Below are 21,476 nucleotides of genomic sequence, written 5' to 3'. Positions count from 1 at the left end.
CCTGTGGATAAATCATTTGAATACATTAATAAACATGGAATATACAATAATGAAAACAGCTTTGTTGGCAGGATAGAGATTTTTGGAATTTTTGGTGACTTTCATAGGACAAATACATATTCGTTTGTCAAAAATGAAATTGGGGCTGAGAATGTGGCTTAGCGATAGAGTGCTTGCCTATCATGCATGAAGTCCTGGGTTTAATTCCTCAGTATCACATAAACAGAAAAACCTGGAAATGGTGCTGTGACTCAAGTGATACAGTACTAGCCTTAAGAAAAAAGCTCAGTGACAGTGCCCACCCATGAGTTCAAGGGCCAGGACTGGCAAAGGAAAGAAAATAAGAAGAAAGAAAAAAAGAAAAAAGAAAGAAGGAAGGAAGGAAAGAAGAATTAAAAAAAAGAAAGCAAGGAAGGAAGAAAAAGAGAAAGAAAGAAAAAAAGAAAGGGAGAGAGAAATTGGAACTGGGTTCCAGGGGACACATGCCTGTAATCCTAGCTACTCAGGAGTTGAGCTCTGAGGACTGCAGTTCTAAGCCAACCTGGATAAGAAAGTCTGTGCTATTCTTATTTCTAACTAACCAGCAAAGCCTCCAGAAGTGTTTCTGTGGCTCAAATGGTATGGTACTATCCTTGTGTGAAAAAGCTAATCGATAGGGCCCACAACCTAAGTTAAGCCCCAGTACTGGCATAGGCATGCCCCCACAAGAAAACTGGGAAAGGAAGGAAGTGGTGCTGTGGTTCAAGTGATAGAGTGGTAGCTTTGAGCTAAAGAGCTCAGGGACAACTCCCAGGCCCAGAGTTCAAGTGCCTCGTCTGGAAAAAAAAATGAAGCTGGAGCCAACCTCCTAGAAGATTCTAATAGATTTAAGTATTAGTAGAATATCATAATATAAAAATGAATATTTGGTCAGTCACTACAAAACAAATCTTGATATTTTTTTGCCAGTCTTGGGGCTTGAACTCAGGGCCTGGGCACTGTCCTTGGGCTTTCTCAAGGCTAGAACTCTACCACTTGAGCCTCAGCACCATTTCTGGTTGTTTCTGTGTATGTGGTACCGAGGAATCAAACCCAGGGTTTTGTGCATGCCAGGCAAGCACTCTACCATTAGGCCATGCTCCCAGCCCATACCTTGGATTAGAAGAAATTAAAGGGGATCAAAAATAATCAACTAGTAGACTTAAAATATGCACTATAATATGGCCAACTCTTCTCTTTAATCTATGGCCAGTAAGTAGCAATATTAAGTATGGCTGAAAATATGGGAAATATTATGTGTAATAAAAACTGGTTGGATTTAATGCTTTTGCTTGTTTTATTTAAGCAGTAGGCCTTTAACTCACGGTCTCACTCTTCCTCTTGGCTTTTAACCTCAAGGCTAGTGATCTAACACTAATCTATTGGCTCTCCACTTTACAGATTTGAACAGTGATCCTCAGATCTCATTCTCCTGAGTAGCTAGGATTATAGGTATGAGCCATAACACCCAGCTGGAATTAACATACTATTTTCAAATACACCTTCTGGAATCTAATGTTAGATGTCATTGTAGACAAATAAGTAGATGGATACTTACAGAAAAAATAAGGAATTTAATCCAGTAAATAATCGCTGTGAAATTCGGGTTATTGGATTGTCATCCAGAATTCTGACAAAACATATCAAAAATATTTCCAATGTTAGATTTCTGAAATCAAACGAGGTAAAGGAAGCAAAAGGCCCATGACAATCTTGCCTCTCCCAGCACCTGGCCCATGTTCAAGCCCTTTGTGTTTGGTTTCTGTGTCTCCTGTTTTGAAGGCCTTTGCTTCATCTTGGGGTTGAAGCAAGGCTTTCTATTCAGTGCTTCTAACTCCATCTCAGCACTCACCAGGTTGGATCCTGCTTGTTTGCTTTCTTTCCTCATATCCACCTTATGAGCTGTGCTTACTGGCTTGACTCTGGACTACGTAAATGCTTTGCCCTTCTGACTGACTGAAGACAACATGCAAACAATTCTTAGGAGATCCCACATGGCTGTCTGAGCTCAGTGTTTCGATGGTATATTCCATAAGATCTGTACAGATGGCTGAATGGATTTTTTAAGCCATTTATTAGAACCTTCCTAATGGAAAGAATGAACATATTTGTATTTAACCTGCTGTTTCAAACTACTTATGGCATTTTTTGTCAAAGAAATTAGATGGAAAAATGAGCATCCTTCTATCATTGCTTCTGAAGTCAGGCACCATGTTCCCTCATGGATCAGGGTGGGGAGAAAGGAGTTACATGGAGGAGTGTTTGACATATGCTGGGAGCTCTGCAGGTGGCACTTGTGTTACATGATTTCATCCTCACAAAATCCCTCTTTGAAAAGAGTTGTAATTCTAGCCTTCAGGTGAGAAAGAAAAAGAGTCCTTGAAAACCTAAAGATGTTATCTGAGTCAGGTACACACAGAGTCCAGACAAAGTTGAGAGCCTGGCTTGGTAGCCTAGGTAAACTCACATATGAAGAGCCAAGAGACATAGAACCCTCTCGCAGAATGACACTAAACCAGTTGCTCAGTGTCCTGAGGAGAGAGGAGGTAGCTGAGGTAAGATCCTGGAGATAGAGCTGCTAGCTCAGCTGGAATGACCACATTCCCAGAGCAGTGTCTCTGAATGCTCTGGCGATCAGAGCAAGTCCTTAACTAGTTTATGTTCTCCATCAGTGCTTTCCCTTCCCAGTGGACGCTTGGCAGTGCGTGGAGACAGTCATGGTTGTCACAGCTCTCAGAGAAGGGAGCACACCCTGGTAACTAGCACTAGATAGAGGGTATAGATAACATGCAGCATCCTCACTGCACAGCGTAGGTTGTTCACACTGCCTTCCCAGAAGCAAGAATTGTGTGAGTCCAAATGTAAGTATTGCCAGGCATTGGAAGCTCATGCCTGTAATCCTACGTACTCAGAAGGCTCAGATCTGAGGACCACACAGTTCAAGGCCATCTGGGCAGGAAAAGTCTGTGACTCTTAACAATTAACCACCCCCAAATTCCAAAACAAACAACAAGAATAAAACCCTCAGGGACAGAGCCCAAGCCCTGATTTTAATCTCTAGGACACACACACACACACATACAATCTGATACTATGACCACTGATGTGTAAAATAAAAGTAAGCATACTTACAGCCAAGTTAACTGATGTAAGTCTTTGAATATTCCGGGTCTGAGACTTGTAATACAGTTGTGGTTGAGATATCTACAAATAGCATGGGTGATTAATTAGGCAAACTCAATGCTCCATGTGAGTGGCACACAGTTATCCCTTTGCTGATAATGGGGTGTGGATGCCTACTTGTGAAAACACTGCTGAGAAGTTGGGGATGGTATCAAAGGTGTCCCAGAGACTTTGAAATTGTAACCCTTGTGAACGAGACCCTGTAAAGCTAGCACAGGAAAATGGCCCCAGATATGTTCAGGAGCCAGGTGGTTTGTTCCTAAATCCTACTCAGGAACCTGAGATCTGAAGATTATAACTCAGAGCTCGTACAGGCAGCCACACTTTGAGAGAATTCTAATTTCCAATTAGTTATCAAAAATGCTGGGATGAAGGCATAGTTCAAGTAGTAGGGCACCAGCCATGAACAAGCAAGTTGAGCAAGTGAGTGATTCTGAGGTCAAGCCCTGTGACTGGCACTGTGAGTGTGAGATGATCATGAGACAACTCATTGCATGTCAGCTTCACAGCAATGAGGTCTGGGCATCTCTGTATCACTGAAGTCAGAGGAGGGGAGAAGCAGTGTGGATCTACTCTTCTTGCTGTAAGTTGTTGCTTGTTCTAGCTGGAATGAGTTTCTGTCCATAGGAGACTAGCTGGTCCCACTCTCTTGAATTTTCTTGCTCTGTGTAGAGTTATACATGTGTGTGTGTGTGTGTTTGTTTGTGAGAGAGAGAAAGGGCGGGGTTCTAAGGGTTTGAACTCCAGGACTAGGTACAGTCCCTGTGGTGAGCCATACTTCCACTTCTGGCCTTTTGTTAGTTAGTAGGAGATATGAATCTCACAGATGGGGATCTTGCATCATATTAGAATATAATATTATATAATAACTGAATACATTGAAATATTTTTATGTTTGTCACTTTTTGGTCATATTTGCAGTAGAGTACTATTTTAAGTATTTAGACAAAACCTCTGATGTTAAAATATTGAAAGTGAGAATCTTTATATGTCTACTGGTTAAATTTAGAATCATTGTACAATTCTTTCATGTAATAAGTATTTTGTGTTTGTTTTACAGGTTTCTACAACCAAATAAACTCTTGATTCCTAAACAGAATCCCCACTTTACCATGGTAGTTTCAGAGCAGTACTCATACTATATTTATACTTATTAAGAAGCTTCTCACAGGGCTGAGAATATGGCTTAGAGGTACAGTGCTTGCCAAGCATGCATGAAGCCCTGGCTTCATTTCCTTAATACCACATAAACAGAAAGAGCCAGAAGTAGTGCTGTAGCTCATGTTGTAGTGTGCAGTTTTTGAGCAAAAGAAGCTTGGGGACGGTGCCCAGGCCCTGAGTTCAAGCCCTTGGACTGGCAAAAAAAGAGAAGTTACTCACAATATTTGCAGATTGAATAAACCCCAAAAAGCTTTTCTGGCAATGTGTCTAATGCAGTTATTCTGAAGATACCTGGAAGAAGAGAGGAGAGTCAGGCGATGACGAACTGTAGGCTTTTGAGAATGATCTCACCGCTTTCATTCCCTGAAGACCATTTGTGAACTTGGCAAATAAAGCTCAAGGTTCTATTCACACATTTGAGGAGAAGCGTTGTGAGTGCCAGCTGGATATAGACATCGTGTATTGCACATCATCTCCATAGCAACTGGGCAGTGAGGTATGGACATCTCTGATCTGTGTCACTAAACTCAGAGAAGATGAAGAAGAGGAACAGCTGTCATCTTTCTACTGAACTTTCTTATTCTATACAGAGTTATACTATTTTGTGCGTAATGATACCTGGGATTGAACTCAGAGCCTGGATGCTATTCTTTAGGGTTTTTTTTTGTCTTTTTTTTTAGTTTGCTCAAGACTAGCACTCTACTACTTGAGCCACACCTTCATTTCTGTTCTGTTCTGCTTTGTTTGTGAATAATTGGAGCTAAAACTCTCACAGACTATCAGGCCTTGACTGGTTTTGAACTTTGAGCCTCAGATCTCAGTCTCCTGACTAGCTAGTATTGCAGGTATCAGCTGCAGGAACCCAGTGAGGATTATACCTTTATCAGTTCATTTCCCTTCATTCTGTTCCCATGAATGAAGCAGTGGCCCAGGTAGATTTCTTTTCTACTTCAAGATGTAATGCAAGAAACACAATGTGTGCAATGAGGCTCTCACAGTCCCATAATTTAATGGAGGTAGTATTCTACTTCAACTCCACCTCTGAAACAATTTAACGACATAGTATTTATTCAATAACAGTACTGTCAGGAATATCTAATTAAATAATGTCTACTTCTTGTCCTCATTATACAATGGGAGATTAGTTTTGAATTCATAGTTTCTCTTTGTCTGTGCCAGCAGTAGGATTCAATTTCAGGGACTTACACTCTCACTCGGCTTTCTTGCTCAGAGTTGGTACTGTACTGTTGGGACCATCTGAAGATGGACATTTTTCTGGTTAGTAAAGAGATGGAGTCTTGCAGACTTTTCTGTCCAGTCTGGCTTTGAACCTTGATCCTTCAACTCTCAGTCTCCTGAGTAGCTAAGATTATAGGCATGAGCCACTAGCACCACCTCTTAATTTATTTTTATGCTCTAACAAAATTTCCCAGCCTTTGTTTGGGGGCCATGAATATATTACAAAAGTGCCAAGGTATTGACATCAGTTAGCCAGGTAAGGCCAAAGCTGGCTTCAAGGTGTCAGCAGATACCTATTTTTTAGTTATCATTTTTCTCTGTTGCACCACCATGAGGAAGTGTTGATACTGCAGAGCCCATACACCACATCCACACTAATACCCACAATGCACCCATTTCAATCCAGCAAAGTCAAGTGGAAACTCAGTGTGATCTTATAACCTGATTCCTCTCCCCTGCACTACATCTGTGGGGGCAGCATAAATCCTGCTTCTACACTACACACAGACCAGTATTTTTTTTTAGCACATTCAGAAAATGTAATGAAAATTAATGTGATGAATTAGGTTACAATAGCAAATGAAACTAGAAAAAGAATATGTTAGTCCAGGACAGACATATGGAAATACCTCTTGAATCTTAAATTCATTATCTAATGAGATTTATACTTTCTCTGTGATGATGAATTAAAAACTGCAAAGCCTATTTGACCTACGTCTCGAAGAGATGGGTGCATTTGCAAATTGTGAATTCAACCTTGTGCTTTTGTCTTACCAAAGGAAAAACTGAAGATCTGCAGGATTCAGCAGATGTGTACAAACTATCCCTGTCATTGACATCACTTAAGACTTATGCGGGATAAATAATGAAGAGCCTTTAGGCTTCTATTTAGTTGTGGGCTGCCACTGAAGAGAGACCTACAACTCCATGTCTCTGGTGTCTAATGTGGGTTGCTAAACTTAAACTCCATCCTTGGTATTGGCTTTCTTCTCTGTAGCATAATAGTATTCGGAGCGAAGGGCAAATCTGGAAACATGACAGCTTGGCAAGTGCTGCCCTCTTTGTATTCAACCCTGAGACAGGAGCCCAGTTAATGTACTTCACACTAAATGGCTTTTCTAAGAATAACGTACTGGTTCGTGAAATTCCTGCTGCTTCAGCTGTCAGAATTTTCCAAGCAGAAACACCAGGAATTTATATACCTGAAACTAAAGCAAATAGATGCATGTGTAGAGGGTATATTTAAAAAAAAACTATGACATTTTATATTCTAGAGTGAGGTATATACCTTAAATTATGTTTGTTGCTAATAATTGCTTTTGAACAAGAACCAGGTTAAAGAGAAATTTCTAATTTATATAAGGTTCGTGTTACACTGAAGAGGAGGAACCGTGACTGGTTTCCATGGTAATGGTGATAAAGTATTATGGTCAATCCCATAAATTGTGTTTTATTTCTCTGAAAGGTCATCGGAAATTGCTTTTTCCTCTCCAACTTTAGAAAATCCTGACATTTTTAAAGGATTGTTAAAAGGAATAAATTGATCAAAGAGTAAAAACATTCAGATCAGTTAAGCAATATTTATTTGTCTGGCAATTAAACTGTAATTTTCACTTCGGAATTTTTATTGTCTCCCAGCAAATGTCTAAATGACTTCAGTGTCACTGTGGGTGTGTGGAACGTTCCAGGCTGGCAACTCACTTGACATTAAATTCTCTTCTGTCTCACTTGACATTAAATTCTCTTCTGTCTTAGTATGCTTTGTCCATTGCTAGGTAGGCTGCTCTTGCAAGGAAGGCTAACCTCTATCTTTTTATTTCCGCTATGTAAACCATGGTCCTTGAATAATCAGAGTACTTCTATACTCTTCAGTGGCTAAGAGGTACCATGTGGAGAGTAGACAGAAAAAGGATTTCTCCTGAGAAGTGTAATTTTACCTCTTCTTCTTGATCCTTCAGGGATCCCTCTGCCTACCCAAAAATCATCTTTCCCCAAATGAGAGAAGAAAAGTTACCAAATTCCTCCTCACCTCTAAGTTTCCCATTGGAACAAAGTAAGCACTGTCTTGAGCATTGGAAGACCTAGGCTCTGACTGTGTGACTTGCCCTCTAACTAGTTGTAGACCTTATACAGTAGTCATTGGAAAAGATCTAAGAGGCGCAGATCTTAGGCAGTAGTCCTTTACCCATGGCCCACTTGAGATCTCTCAAGTGGAATGAGAAGACTTAATTCTTATAACTTCTATGGTACTAGGTGATAAGATTTGCTACCGTTTGGGTCTCAAATATCCCTCTTCTCCCGGAGTCTAAGGAAAGACTTAAACCTAAACGTGGTTCTATTGGGAGGTGTTGGAGCCTTTAAGAGGTAGAGCCTAGTGGGAGGTCTCAGGTCATTGGGGGTGGGCCCTAGACAGGGATAGCAGGATTCTCACTTCTTCCTCCTCCTCCACCTTGAATGCTTTTGCATCTTGTTCATGAGGTGAGAGGTCCTGTGGTAATCTCACCCAAATAAGGCTGAGCCTCTGTGTTCACACACCATTACCTTGTAGCCTTCTATCTTGTTTATGGGACCCTGAACTTAATTTAAATGAAAAGAGAGTCATTGATGGTGGTTCTAGGATGCTGGATGTTGGAAGACGATGGCTCTAATAATGGCTTCCTGGCATCTTCAGTATTATGCTGATTTTTTTTTTTTTGCATCTAGTCTATTGGTCTCTTGATGGGTATAGCTTCTTTACAGAGTGGTTGTGGTAAATAAGGCTGGCAAGATACTATCCCATTTTACAAAGGACTCATCCATTAACTTGTATATTTTCTTTTTTATTAATATGAATATGTCACACATCTCATTCCTGTGGTAGGAATATTCTTATTCCCAGTCTCATGTATACTTCAGTACGAAACTTTAGCAAGTTAATCTGGGATTGTGGCTCAAGCTGCAGAACACCTGCTTAGCAAGCACAAGGCCCCGAGTTCAAAATGTTAAAATGAATCCTCATGAGGTTACTTGGAAAGTAAAATGTCAAAGCAAAGGCATATGGATAGCATCAAAAGATAGTCCTTAAAAACTGTGGAAATCTATGATTCATCCCTGTGCTCCAACAGGAATTTTTTTTCCAGGCTCTGCTTGTCTTTCTTGGATTATGCTGAAAGCATCTTGGCATCTTGTTCCTCAGTGAATGCCATGTCTTATCTGCTGTGGATGTACTATTTGCTAACATTTGCCTTCTTTAGAAATGCTAGCATTTCTGGTTGTATTGTTGCTGTGTTTTTTCCTCCCATTTTCCTGGGAGTCAGTCTGTGTCCTACCATTATGTGTGTTGAATGATCGGATTGCTCTTGTCTATGTGTTCCCTCTTCTTCCAAATTAAAAAGTACATCTAGAACAAAGAACAGCCACTTTTCAAATCATCTTAAGGAAAAATGTGAAATTGTTGACTTTTTTCTACTTTCCCTCAAATCTATATTAACTCTATAAACTTTATAAACATATCCAAACAAAATCAGATCAACATTAAATTATAAAATGAAAGCGTGGCATTATAAATGTGTTATTATATTATTATTATTATTATTATTATTATTATGTGTATGTGTGTGAATGAGTGTGTTTGTGTGCTGATTCTGAGGCTTAAACTCAGATTTTGGGTGCTGTTCACCAAATAGAAGGCCCATTACTTCACAAACATTGATACCCTTTCTCATGTCTTGGTCCCCATTTCCCTTCCTCCATCCCTGCCTCTCATCTTGTTTTCCCCCCTTCCCTATCCTATTTCAAATAACCAAATAAGCATATATACAATATACCAGATAACAAGGTAAAATACTGTAACAATGTGAGATAACCAAAGGACAGCAAAAGAGATGAAAGATAACGTAATACATTAAGGACAATACTCATTATGTGGCTTTTGTTTCTATAATCTGGAGGTCCTTTCATTTAGTGTCATATTATATGGCCTTATGTATCTTGTTCCTGAGTTTTTTGTTCAAGGTTAGCACTGGACCACTTGAGTCATGGCTCCACTTGCTGGTTAACTGGAGATAATAGTCTCATGGATTTTTCTGTCTGGGCTGGCTCAAACCATTATTCTCAGATCTCAGCCTCCTGAGCGGCTACAGCATGAACCACTGGTACATAGCTTATTTTTAATCTAAGTGTGCAAATAATTTAAAATAATAAACTTGGTACTTTATTTTAAGGTAAAAATAAATCTCAAACAAAAACATTACAAGGAATTTCCCATAAATATACTTACTATTAACAGCTACTTACATTTTTTTGAGTTCTGTGTATTTGATGAAAACTTTATCTGGAAGTCTGTGAATGTTGTTTTTCTTAAGAGACCTAAAATAAGATGCCAAGCCTATGTGATTATGGATTTTCATGGGGGAACTAGCCTCTTCCCTAAAGCCACAACCTGGTAAGAAAATATCTGATAATACCCCATGGTGACACATATTTGAGTTAGGTTTTTTTTTTTTTTTGGTCGGTTGTGGGACTTGAACTCTGGGCCTATATATTGTCCCTGAGCTCTCCAGCTCAAGACTACCACCCTACCCCTTGAACCACAGCGCCACTTTCAGTGACACATTTTGAACATGGCAGTAACAAAAAGGGTTTGACGGGAGAATAAAAATTTTATAAAGCAAAATGGAAACGCAATCATATCCCATCTAAACATGGAACATGTTCTGAGAAATGCAGTATAGACCTTTGGCATATTTAAATAAAAAGTGTATGAGCTGTTCCATGGAATACTGCTTTGCAGTAAATACTCAAAAATAATAGAATGTGTATACTCTAAAATGATGGTAAAAATGAATTACATTACTGGGCACCTGTGGCGCATGCCTGTAATCCTAGCTATTCAGGGGTCTGAGATCAATGGATCGTGGTTCAAAGCTAGTCTTGGGAAGAAAGACCCTGAAACCCTTATCTCCAATAAACTACCCAAAACAAAATGAGAAAGCTGAAAGTGGAACTGTGATAGAGCACTAACCTTGAGCCAAAAAGCTCAGGGACAGCACCCAGACCCTGAGTTCAAGCCCCAGGACTGTCACACACACAAAAATAGAATCCCAACAAACATATAGTCCACTAACAGTTTTAATTATTATTATGAAATCATGTGAGCTATATTTCCACATGTCTGGCAGCACACAAGGCTTGTTCATACTGTCAATGCCATAAATACCAATAGGCATTGTGCTATGTTGTTATGATAGCTTGACAAAGGAAATGGTTCCATTACAATCACCTCTGACCATGATTAGGTAAGTTGTTTTTCTTGTATCTCCTGATTGCAGCTTACAAATATTTGATAAAGTGTAGCCACTTAGCATAATAGATTGGAAAGTTTATGGTGATTTGCCTTTGCCTTTTACTATCTGCATAACCTAACAAAACACAGCGATAAAACCCAAACAATCAATGATCCTAATCAACTCAACCATTGCCCAAATGATGACGTGATTGAATTTTTCCAAGGTTCTTAAAAGTTTTGGGTTACCTGTGCAAAAATTTGTAATAATGAGACACAGCTAGCTTCACATATACTTTATATCTTTGAAATCTCAGGTGAGTGATCAATATTTAAACAAACTGCAGTAAATGTGATAAGTGTGTTTCCTTTTTTATACTTTAAAATCACAAGAATATTATTTATTATCAATCTGAAAATCAGGAAGCCATAAATATTTGTAAATTGATCATTGTATTTGTGAACTTGCTGGCACTCTACCATGTCTCCAGCTTAGATTTATTTTTCTGGTTAATTGGAGATGAAGTCTATTAGAATTTGCTGTTTGAGGTAGCTTTGAACCTTGATCCTCCAGATCTCAGCCTCCTGAGGTATAATCCTCTATCACCTGGCTTGATGACTGACTTTGAATGGTATTTATTTTGTTGGTATGAGTCTTTTATACCAACAATCTGCAATTTTCTATAGTTTAGGGGCAAACAACATGCAGATAATTCTACTCACAATAATGTCACATTGCTGGAAACCACTGGCACCGATTTTAAGTCAGCTTTTATGCACTCCAATTCCGTTTCCTTGCAGTAACAGCTTTGTGGGTACTGGTTTAGAACTAGGGGCAAAGGAAAGTGAGTTTTACTAATAAAAAAAGGCATTTCTTTAATTATGACTTCAAATAACCACACTATCTGCTTTACAGCAAACGTATAATGTATGTTACAAAAAGTTATTTAGCTCATCTTAAGAGCAGAGAAGAACTATCTCTTAATTAAGTATAGATACTATTGTAGTCCTCTTAGGTAGCTTTCACTGGTCAAGTTGGCGGGTAGAAAAACAGAAAAGCAAACATGTGCAAATAGCCTAAAATCATACAGTGAAACCAGACTAAGTTCTGTCCAAAGAAAAACATTAGCATTATTAAAAAATCATAACCACAGTAATTTGGGTGATTCAGTAGAAAAAAATGTAGTTTCTAAGTACATGTAGATTTTGCTTATTGGCTCAAACTTAAATTCAAATTTTTCTCCTTTTCAAACTTAAAGAAGAATTAGATGCCAGTTTGGCCACAGCTACCACAGGGCCTTATTAAAATGGATCTAATCCTCCCTCTTTTCCTTGTGCTGGGTTGTTTGCTCTTCATTCTCTTCAAGTTGGAAGTGGAAAGTTGTGGAGAAACTATGCAAGTGGGAAAATGAAGATCTATCTGAAGCTTTCAGAAGAAAGATAAAGACCCCAGAACTTAAGGGAACATACAGAATTATGAATAACCTAAAAAAAGAGTAAGAAAGTTATTGAGAAAGAAAGCCAAAGTGGATCATGGGACCATCACAGTGTGTGTAGGGGTTAAGTGTGTGTGTGTGTGTGTGTGTGTGTATGTGTGTGTGTGTTGTGTATGTGTGTGTGTGTGTGTGTGTGTGTGTGTGTGTGTACATGAGCATCCATGAATGCACTGTGTGGGTCAGGTGAGGAAAAGACTAAATGATAGGAAAATAGAAACTATAATTTGGAATTTTTTATTTTATTTTTTCCACTTAATAGATTAGCAGGTTCATTTTGGAGACAGGGACTCACGATATGGCCCCAGCTGATCATAAACTTGTGCTCCTTCCATTTTTGCCTCACTAGTGCAAGTATTTCATCTGTGTGCCACCACATCTGGACTATTCTTCTTTTTCTGATTTTTATTTTTTGGCTGATCATGGGGCTTAAACTCAGGGCTTGGGTGGTGTACCTGAGCTCTTTCACTCAAGGCTAGTGCTCTAACTCTTTAAGCCACAGGTCTACTTCTAGTCTTTCTGATGATTAATTAGAGACAAGCATCTCATGGTCTTTTCTGCTTGAGCTGGCTTTAAGCTGTGGTTCTAAGAAATCAGCCTCTTGAGTAGCTAGGATTACAGGTGAGAGATACCAGTGCCTGTGTATTTTTAACTATTGAACTGTGATTTTTACGTTTTTCCAGTTGCTTTGTTTCTTTCACACCAGTTTTAGACAAGATTATTATTATTATTATTATTACTCTCTTATTATTGTTATTTTTGTGCTTTTGCTAGAGCTTGAACTCAGGGCCTCATGCTCTTCCTTGGCTTTTTCACATAAGGTCAAAGCTCTACTCTCTGAGTCATAACTTCATTTCAAGTTTTTTGGTGCTTAAAATTGTAGGTAAAGATTATAGACAGGAGCCACTGGCACCTGGCCTTCCAAGAACTTTTAAGTTTGTCTTAATGTCATCTCCTCAGGGACTATGTTCACCTCTGGTAAAACTTTGGTTTCTTCCAGTGAGCTTCTGTGTTCCCTTGTGAGGCACAGATCTGTCCTTCCTGCTGCACTGTGAGCTATTAGTGGGTTAAGATATTTTAGTCCCCAACATAGGGTCTCAAAAGTAAGAGAGCTTGATAGCTTTATTGAAGAAAGGAATGAAAAGGAATGAGAAACATACTATGTGTCATAATTTTTATAATCTCAAAACAATATATAAAATTAGCATTAATGGAGATGATCGTTTTCTTCTATCTTTTCAGTTCTACAGGGTGATAGTAGACCAGATGGGTACTTAAATGAGCTGAACTGAGATTGAACTTGGTTCCAGGGGAGTTTATCACACCACAGTTGTTCCCCCTGATCTGCAAGACTCCCACCAGATACCTGCGCCAAACACTATACATACTTGTTATTCATATGCATGCATACACATGATAAAGTTTAATTTAAAAAGTCATCCTGTGGAAGACTGACAAAAGTTAATGATAAAATAGCACAATTATACCAATGTACAGTTATAAAAGTTAAGTGAATGTGATCTGTGTCTTGAAATATGATTATTATGATCATTTTTAAGGTGCTGAAAATTGAACCCAGAATATCTTATAGGCAAGTGCTTTAGACACTGAACTATATCCCCAGCCATTCAAAACCATTTGTTAAGTATTTCTGGACTGCGGTTGAGCTTGTTGACAGTAAAACCACAGAGAAGACAGTACTACTGTTTTTAGAGAAATCCATCCACCACAAATCATGTTTTCCACGAAGCTGATAACTGTCTTTGAACCAATAGCACTTACAGCACTCCTGTGTTAATGTCACATTATTTACATTTCCATGGACTGTGCCAAATATGGTCGCCCATCCACTAGTGTCACCTGTGAAATGGTGATTGATACGTGTCAGTTATTCTAGAAATCAGATATCATATTACAAAACAAGAGCATATAAATTTAATAATGAAATGAAATTATACACGATCATAGGAAAGAAGAAAAATCTAGATAAACATCTGTGTGGTTTGCCTTTTTATACAATTGTAAATATTTCTAATAAATGTACCACCAAATATACAATGCAAATAGATGATTGTTTTCCACCAGTATAAATGGCTTGAAAAATATTCTCTAATATGCAAAAGCTCAAATTGCATTTTAATAAAGGATGTTTAATCTTCCTGAGAGAAATGATAGGTTCCCAACTTGTCAGTTAGATGTCAGTTTGCATATGTTACTATGATCCGTTTGTTGTTTCCTTTTTGATAATTTTTTGAAAAGTCCCGATTTTGAGGCATGATTACCTGAATATATGCTATAAAAGTGATATGATTTATGTTAAAACATAAATCACCCAGGTAAAACAGTTAACTTGGATATTCACTCAAAGGTTCCATTGGTCCTTAAAATCTTAAATCTTATCTTTAATGCTCCTGCCTTGAACTCTTCTGTGTGTTTCTCCTGTTGCATGATTGAATCCGGACTCAGAACCTTTCCTGAGGTAGATTAACATTCAATGTTCCATGTTCATGAAGCCCAAAGGAAATGTCAGCCAGACGCTGATGGCTCACACCAGTAATTCTCACTACTCAGGAGGCTGAGATCTGAGGATCACAATTCAGAGTGAGCCTAGGTGGGGAAGTCTGTGAGACTCTTATCTCTAATGAATCAACAAAAATCCATAAGGGAGCTATTGCTCATGTAGTAGAGGCACCAGCCTTGAGCAAAAAGAGCCAAGGCACAGTGCCCAGTCCCTTAGTTCAAGCCCTAATATTAGCAGTTTTTTCTTTTTCTTTTTGTTGGTTGTGGGGCTTGAACTCTGGGCCTGGGCACTGTCCCTGAGCTTTTCAGCTCAAGCCTAGTGCTCTACCACTTGAACCACAGTGCCACTTATAGTTTTCTAGTGGCTAATTGGAAATAAGAGTCTCACTGACTTTCGTGCCCGGGATAGCTTTGAACCTTGATCCTCCCATATCAGATTCCTGAGTAGCCAGGATCACAGGCATGAGCCACTGGTGCATGGCTTTAATATTAGCATTAAAAAAAAAGTCTCTGTCAGAGTTTGGCCTAGTAGTAGAGTGCTTGCCTAGCATGCACGAAGACCACATATATAAAAAAAGATGGAAGTGGTGCTGTGGCTCAAGTGGTAGAGTTCTAGCCTTGAGAAAACCCAAAGATAGGGCTCAGGCCCTGAATTTAAGCCTCAGGACTGGCCAAAAAAAGTCTCTTTCAGTAACTTTTTCATTGGAATTCAGAAAGCTGTCACCTATACTAAGCACTGGGTCCCTACCACGTACTCTATTGTCCTGTGCTCTCGAGGTAACCCAAACAGGGAAGTCTAGGCCTTTTCTCCATGTGTTCTTGCCTAGTGGGAGAAACAGGGTAAAATGTAAGGCAGATCTCTCCGTGTGGCTGCAGCAATATGTGTGCAGTCCTGGGGCAAGAGAGGGGAGCTGCACCCATCCTGGCCACTTCACCTTGGAGGTGAAGCTTTTGTGTGGCTCGGGAAGCCGTATCAAGGGAGGTAACTCCTGCATGGAGTATACAGAATTAACAGAGGTTATTCAAAGACAGTGGTTTCCATGGAGAAAAGCATGCAGGAGGATGGGAGAGGGAAGGCTGACCCTTGCATGCTGGGACCGTGACCGCACAAATCTACATACTAGTGAACTAGCTGGGTTAGGACCAGGGAGACTTAGCTCCGTGTGGAAGAAACACAAGATTCTTTCCTAGTCAGTCCTAGTGTCTACTCTCTAATAAATTTCCTCCCTGGCATCATCCCAGTCTCAGATCTACAGAAAGGTAAGATTATTGTCAAGTGGTCTGTGAAACTCTTAAGTGTGAGCTGGGTGCTCACGTCTATAATCCTAGTAACTCAGGAAGCTGAGATCTTAGGATCATGGTTCAAAGCCAGCCCAGGTAGGAAAGTCCCAGAGACTTTTATCTCCAACAAACTAATTAGTAAAAGCCCAAAGTGGCACTTTGGCTCAAGTGGTAGAGCTCTAGGCTTGAACACACTGATGCACCTAGTCCCTCAGTTCAAGCCCCACCCAGGACAGAGAAGAAGAAGAAGAAGAAGAAGAAGAAGAAGAAGAAGAAGAAGAAGAAGAAGAAGAAGAAGAAGAAGAAGAAGAAGAAGAAGAGGAGGAAGAGGAAGAGGAGGAAGAGGAGGAGGAGGAGGAAGAGGAGGAAGAGGAGGAGGAGGAGGAAGAGGAGGAAGAGGAGGAGGAGGAGGAAGAGGAGGAGGAGGAGGAGGAGGAGGAGGTGGCTTTTTCTTCCCTACCACGTACCACCCTGCTTCACTCAGTTTTGTGGCCTTTGTATTAGCTGTTTCTTTTGCTTGGATTTTTTTTTTGCCAGTCCTGGGGATTGAACTCAGGGCCTGAGTAGTCTCCTTGGGCTTTCTCAAGGCTAGAGCTCTACCACTTGATCCACAGCACCACTTCTGGCTTTTTCTATGTATCTGTTACCAAAGAATTGAACCTTAGTCTTCAGGCATGATAGGCAAGCACTCTACCACTGGGCCAAAATCCTGGCCCTTTTTCTTGGAAATCCATTAATTTATCTATTTATTTTGCCAGCCCTGGGGCTTGAACCCAGGGCCTGGGAGCTGTCCTTGTGCTTTCTCAAGGTGAAAACTCTACCACTTGAGCCACAGCATCCTTTCCGGCTTTTTCTATGTATGTGGTACTGAGGAATCAAACCCAGGTCTTTGTGCATGCTAGGCAAGCAATTAACCACTAGGCCAAACTCCCTGCCCTTGCTTGGAATTTTATACCCTCAAGCAGATAGGAGACTTCACTGATTCTGTCTTCTTCCTTCCTTTTCTTCCCCTCTGCCTCCTTCCCTCTCCCTCAGCTCCTGTCCCTCTTCTTTCTCCTCTTTCTCTCTCCCTCCATCCTCCTCCATTTTTTTTTTTATCATTTTGTTCGCAGTTACCATGTCTGGTTGTATTCTTAAAGCATACCTTCAACTCCATCTCAATATTGTCATTAAAGAAAATGCATAGTACTTCTCACTCTGTGAGGGTAACCTGTTTACCTGTATGTTTATAGTCACTGTATTCTCGATCTAAACCTCACAACAGGAAGACCTTTGTCTACCTTACATTGACTGGGCTCCAATGATTGGGGGGGGTGGGTTGTGGATGGGGTGCTCCTAGCATAAAGTCCTCATTCAATGCCAACATGGACAATCAATTCTCCATTCTCTAGTTGAGTCTCATCCCATTTGATGAGTTTTCTTCCAGCTGAGCCAAATTGCCAGCCTTAAGGAGTTAGAAATCGTTGCTCCAGTGATAATAGGAGAGAGATCCCAAGTGATCTGGGGAGCATACTTTCCATTTCATAAAGTGCCATCTTTTCTAACACTGTATGTCTGCTTGCAGCAAGCTCTGTGAAGATTCCAACGAGCCTCGCGGTGACAGTTACATTGCAAAGGGATTCCCCACAGATCAGTGCCTTCACCTGCACCTGCACCAGACACTGACTAACCCACAGGTTCGGGGAACGCATGCAATGGAGCAGGCATGAGGGACAGAGTGGGCAGCTCACCACAGCTCTCCTCGTCCGCGCCGTTCCCACAGTCATCAGCGCCATCACAGTGGAAAGCCCGGGGCAGGCACTTGGTAAGGTTCCCACAGGGAAAATACCCTCGAGGGCACACAGGGGCGGCCACGCTGCCTTCAGTCAGAGCAAAACCTACATGCAGGGGAGGGACAGGCAAAAATATTGCATAGGAGAAATCAAGGGAGAGCATCATCATCATCATGGCCTTCCATGTGGTTCTACATTATTATTATTATTTTATTATTTTGGTGATGGCAGTTCTGGGGCTTGATATCAGGAACTAGGTTCTGTCCCTGAGCTCTTTTTGCTCAAGGTTGACTTTTCTCTATCTCTTGATCCCCAGTTGCAATGCTGGCTTTTTGGTTGTTAATTGGAGGTAAGAGTTTACATAACCTTTCCTCTCTGGGATGACATAGAATCAAGATCCTCAGATCTCAACCTCCTGCATAGTTAGGATTTTAGGCATGAGACAACAGCAGCTGTCTACTTACTTTTGTTTTTTTTTTTTTAAGTCTCAGGCGTTTAATTTTCCTGATGTTATTCTTCATGATCCATTGCTTCAACTAATATCTTCAGTACTAATATTTTAAGTAAACATGATCAGATCTATCACCAGCTGTTCTAAGAATTGGGATCAAAGTTTGTTTCACAAGGATTCCTGTTGCAATTCAAATATCATTTTCATTTCAGCAAGGTAATGTGCAGCAAAACAAATGTCTCATTCTTCTTTTGCATAAATCAAGGAGTTTTCCACTCTTGGAAACAGAAAGGTAAAAACCATAATAGACTGATAAATTTACTCACTAAACTTCATTACAAGCAGAATTTGAGGCAACTCGACACATCTCTATGTATTTATGTATCTATACATCTATCTCCATCATCTATCTATCTACCTACCTTTCTACCTACCTATTATTTACCTGTGTGTATATATACATATATATATGTGTGTGTGTACCATATATATATGTATATTCATATACAAAAGGATAGTTTAAGTGTGAGTTAGAGGAAAATCTTTTTTATTGGTTGATCATGCAGCTTGACCTCTGGGCTTGGGCGCTGTCCCTGAGCTCTTCAGCTTAAGGCTAGCACTTTACCACACTGGACCACAGTGCTATTTCTGGTTTTCTGGTGGTTGGAAATAGGAATCTCATGGGCTTTTCATGCCCCGGCTGGCTTTGAACCACAATCCTCAGATCCCAGCCTCCTGAGTAGCTAGGATTACAGGCATGTGCCACCGGCATCTGGCTAGATAGAGGGAAATCTTAAATCTCATTAAATAAAAGGAGCTACTACTCAGTAAAAATACCTAACTTTCATTGAGTTTGCTTTGCATCAGGCAGGCTGAGCAGTGTTTCACCCTGCCTACAGTATAAGTGATACTGTTGTTCAGGCTCTGGGGTGAAAAAATTTAAACAGTTTGCCTATAGTTGGTTACCTGGAAAGTGACACAGGGAAGGTCTACCTGACCTCTGAACCCAAAGGTCCGTTTTTAACCATTGTGGTAGGAAAATTCAAAGAGGTCTGGAACTTGCCTTTGAAAGTTGTTTATGAAGATTTATTAAACTTTTTTTGGGCTGAGAACATAGCACAAACATATTGAGAGTTGAAAGTAAGTGCAGCAAAGAAATATAATGAACATTTACAAAAGTACTCTCTTTATGGGTAGAAAGGACAAAACAATGCTAGAAATTTAGACATAAAAGACATTCTTTTTTTTCTTTTAAAGTAACAACCTTTATTTTGAGGTTCAAAGGAAAAGATAAACTCCAAGAAAAGCAATATTGATAAAGACCTAAAGAATTATTTTTTCTTTCTTTCTTTTTTTATTGTAATTAGTAAAAGGATTACATATTTGCCAGATAGAAGGTGCATTAATTCACATACATTGATACCCTTTCACATGTCTTGGTACCCGTTTCCCTCCCCCGCACACCCCCCACCCGTCTTGGTTTTCCCCCCTTCCCTATAAATTTCAAATATCCAAATACAAATAAATTCAATATATCAGATAACAAAGTGAGATACTATACCAATATGAGATAACCAAGGGACAGCAAAGGAGATGAGAGACAACATAGTACATTAAGGACAACAATCATTCATTATATGGCTTTTGTTTCACTATCCTGGAGGTCCTTTCAATTAGCTTCACATTATATGTCCTTATGCATCAAGATTTTGCTCTATTGCAAATCTCTGCTAGTAGAGCCCAAGGTTTCTACTGATTATGACAAATGAGGGAAACCATTGAGCCTAAGTTCCTTTGAGTCTGGCTTACTTCACTTAATATGATTTTTTCTAAGTCTTTCCATTTCCTAAGAAATGGGGCAATGTCATTCTTTCTGACAGCAGCATAGAATTCCATTGTGTACAAATACCACAACTTGTTGATCCACTCATCAACTGAGGGACATCTAGGTTGGTTCCATATCTTTGCTATGGTGAATAGTGCTGCAATGAACATTGTTGTGCTAGTGGGTTTAGTATGTCCTTGTTTCTGGGTGGTTGGGTAAATGCCGAGTAGTGGAATTGCTGAGACCTAAAGAATTTTAATACCTTTGTCCTCCTGACCTTTTCCAACAAAGAAACTCTATAAAGAGGAAGTACAAAGGTCATTGGAGGAAATGAGTGTGAAAGAAAGATTCCAGATGCCTGGGACAAGTCATGGTTCCATTCAGATCTCAAATTCACTTTAATTCACCAAGTGGCTAGCCAGTAATTTCCTTCTAACAATGCAAAACTACCATAATGGATAATGCCAATACTTTTTTTTTAAATAAAAGACATTCTTGCATTTTTTTTGTTCTTGTTTAAGTCTTGTGATTTGAACTCAGGGCCTGGGCACTGTCCCCAACCTTGTTTGGCTCAAGGCTAGCACTCTTGGGCCGCAGCACCACTTCCTGCTTTTTTCTGTTTCTGTGCTACTGAAAAATTGAACCCAGGGCTTCCTATATGCTAGGAAAGCTCTCTATTGCTAAGTGACATTCCCAGCCATTCTTGCAATTTTGAGAGTACTTTCCAGAAAATAAGGATATGGATTTCATTTATTTATTTATATATTTTTTGTAAATTGGCTAGGAAGGGTAGGCGAGTTGCCTATTTTTTTTAAAAAAAGGACTTCAAGTTGAAACATCACAGAAGTTGAGTTAAGGAGAGTGCATGCCCAGAAATAGCTGTGGTTCATTTTGATTTCTTGGAGACAATGACAGAACTGTTGGCAAAATGTTTCTAACTATACTGCCAAAGTTTGACATCGTGATGAGGAATTTCTCTGCATCAGCTCAGGAAACCTTTTTTTTTTTTTAACATAGAAGATATAGGAACAAACCTACAATAGTAAAGAACATTATCTACTTTGTGCTGGGGTTAAGGTAAAGCTGAGGAAATGAAGACAACTTTGTCCTCATTCTTGAGGAACAGATCTTGTGACATGTCCTCTCTCCAGTTTCTCTAGAGACACCACTCGAATAGAAGAAACCTGTTGGTCTTCATTGTCAGACAACTGATGCATTAGTTAAAAGGTAAGAGGGTGTGTGAGGCCGGGCACTGAACATATCTGAATAA

The 21,476-nt window shown here is 39.7% G+C and overlaps 1 protein-coding gene across 1 annotated transcript in view; it reads right to left on the bottom strand.

Annotated features, from left to right (window-relative positions):
* Rxfp2 (relaxin family peptide receptor 2) overlaps positions 1-18,102 on the bottom strand; it is a 40,609-nt gene extending 22,507 nt beyond the window's left edge. The window contains exons 1-7 of the mRNA XM_090341800.1: positions 17,889-18,102; positions 14,140-14,217; positions 11,588-11,693; positions 9,877-9,948; positions 4,582-4,653; positions 3,151-3,222; positions 1,577-1,648 (exon numbers count right to left, since the gene is read on the bottom strand). Of these exons, the coding sequence (XP_090197926.1) occupies positions 1,577-1,648; positions 3,151-3,222; positions 4,582-4,653; positions 9,877-9,948; positions 11,588-11,693; positions 14,140-14,217; positions 17,889-18,102 (686 nt within the window). The remainder of the gene's footprint in view (positions 1-1,576; positions 1,649-3,150; positions 3,223-4,581; positions 4,654-9,876; positions 9,949-11,587; positions 11,694-14,139; positions 14,218-17,888) is intronic.
* Between the last annotated feature and the right edge of the window lie 3,374 nt (positions 18,103-21,476).

The sequence above is a fragment of the Megascapheus bottae genome, chromosome 11, assembly GCF_031878675.1.
Source record: "Megascapheus bottae isolate mThoBot1 chromosome 11, mThoBot2.hap1, whole genome shotgun sequence".
Lineage (NCBI taxonomy): Eukaryota > Metazoa > Chordata > Mammalia > Rodentia > Geomyidae > Megascapheus > Megascapheus bottae.
This window is presented reverse-complemented; position numbering and strand designations above follow the sequence as displayed.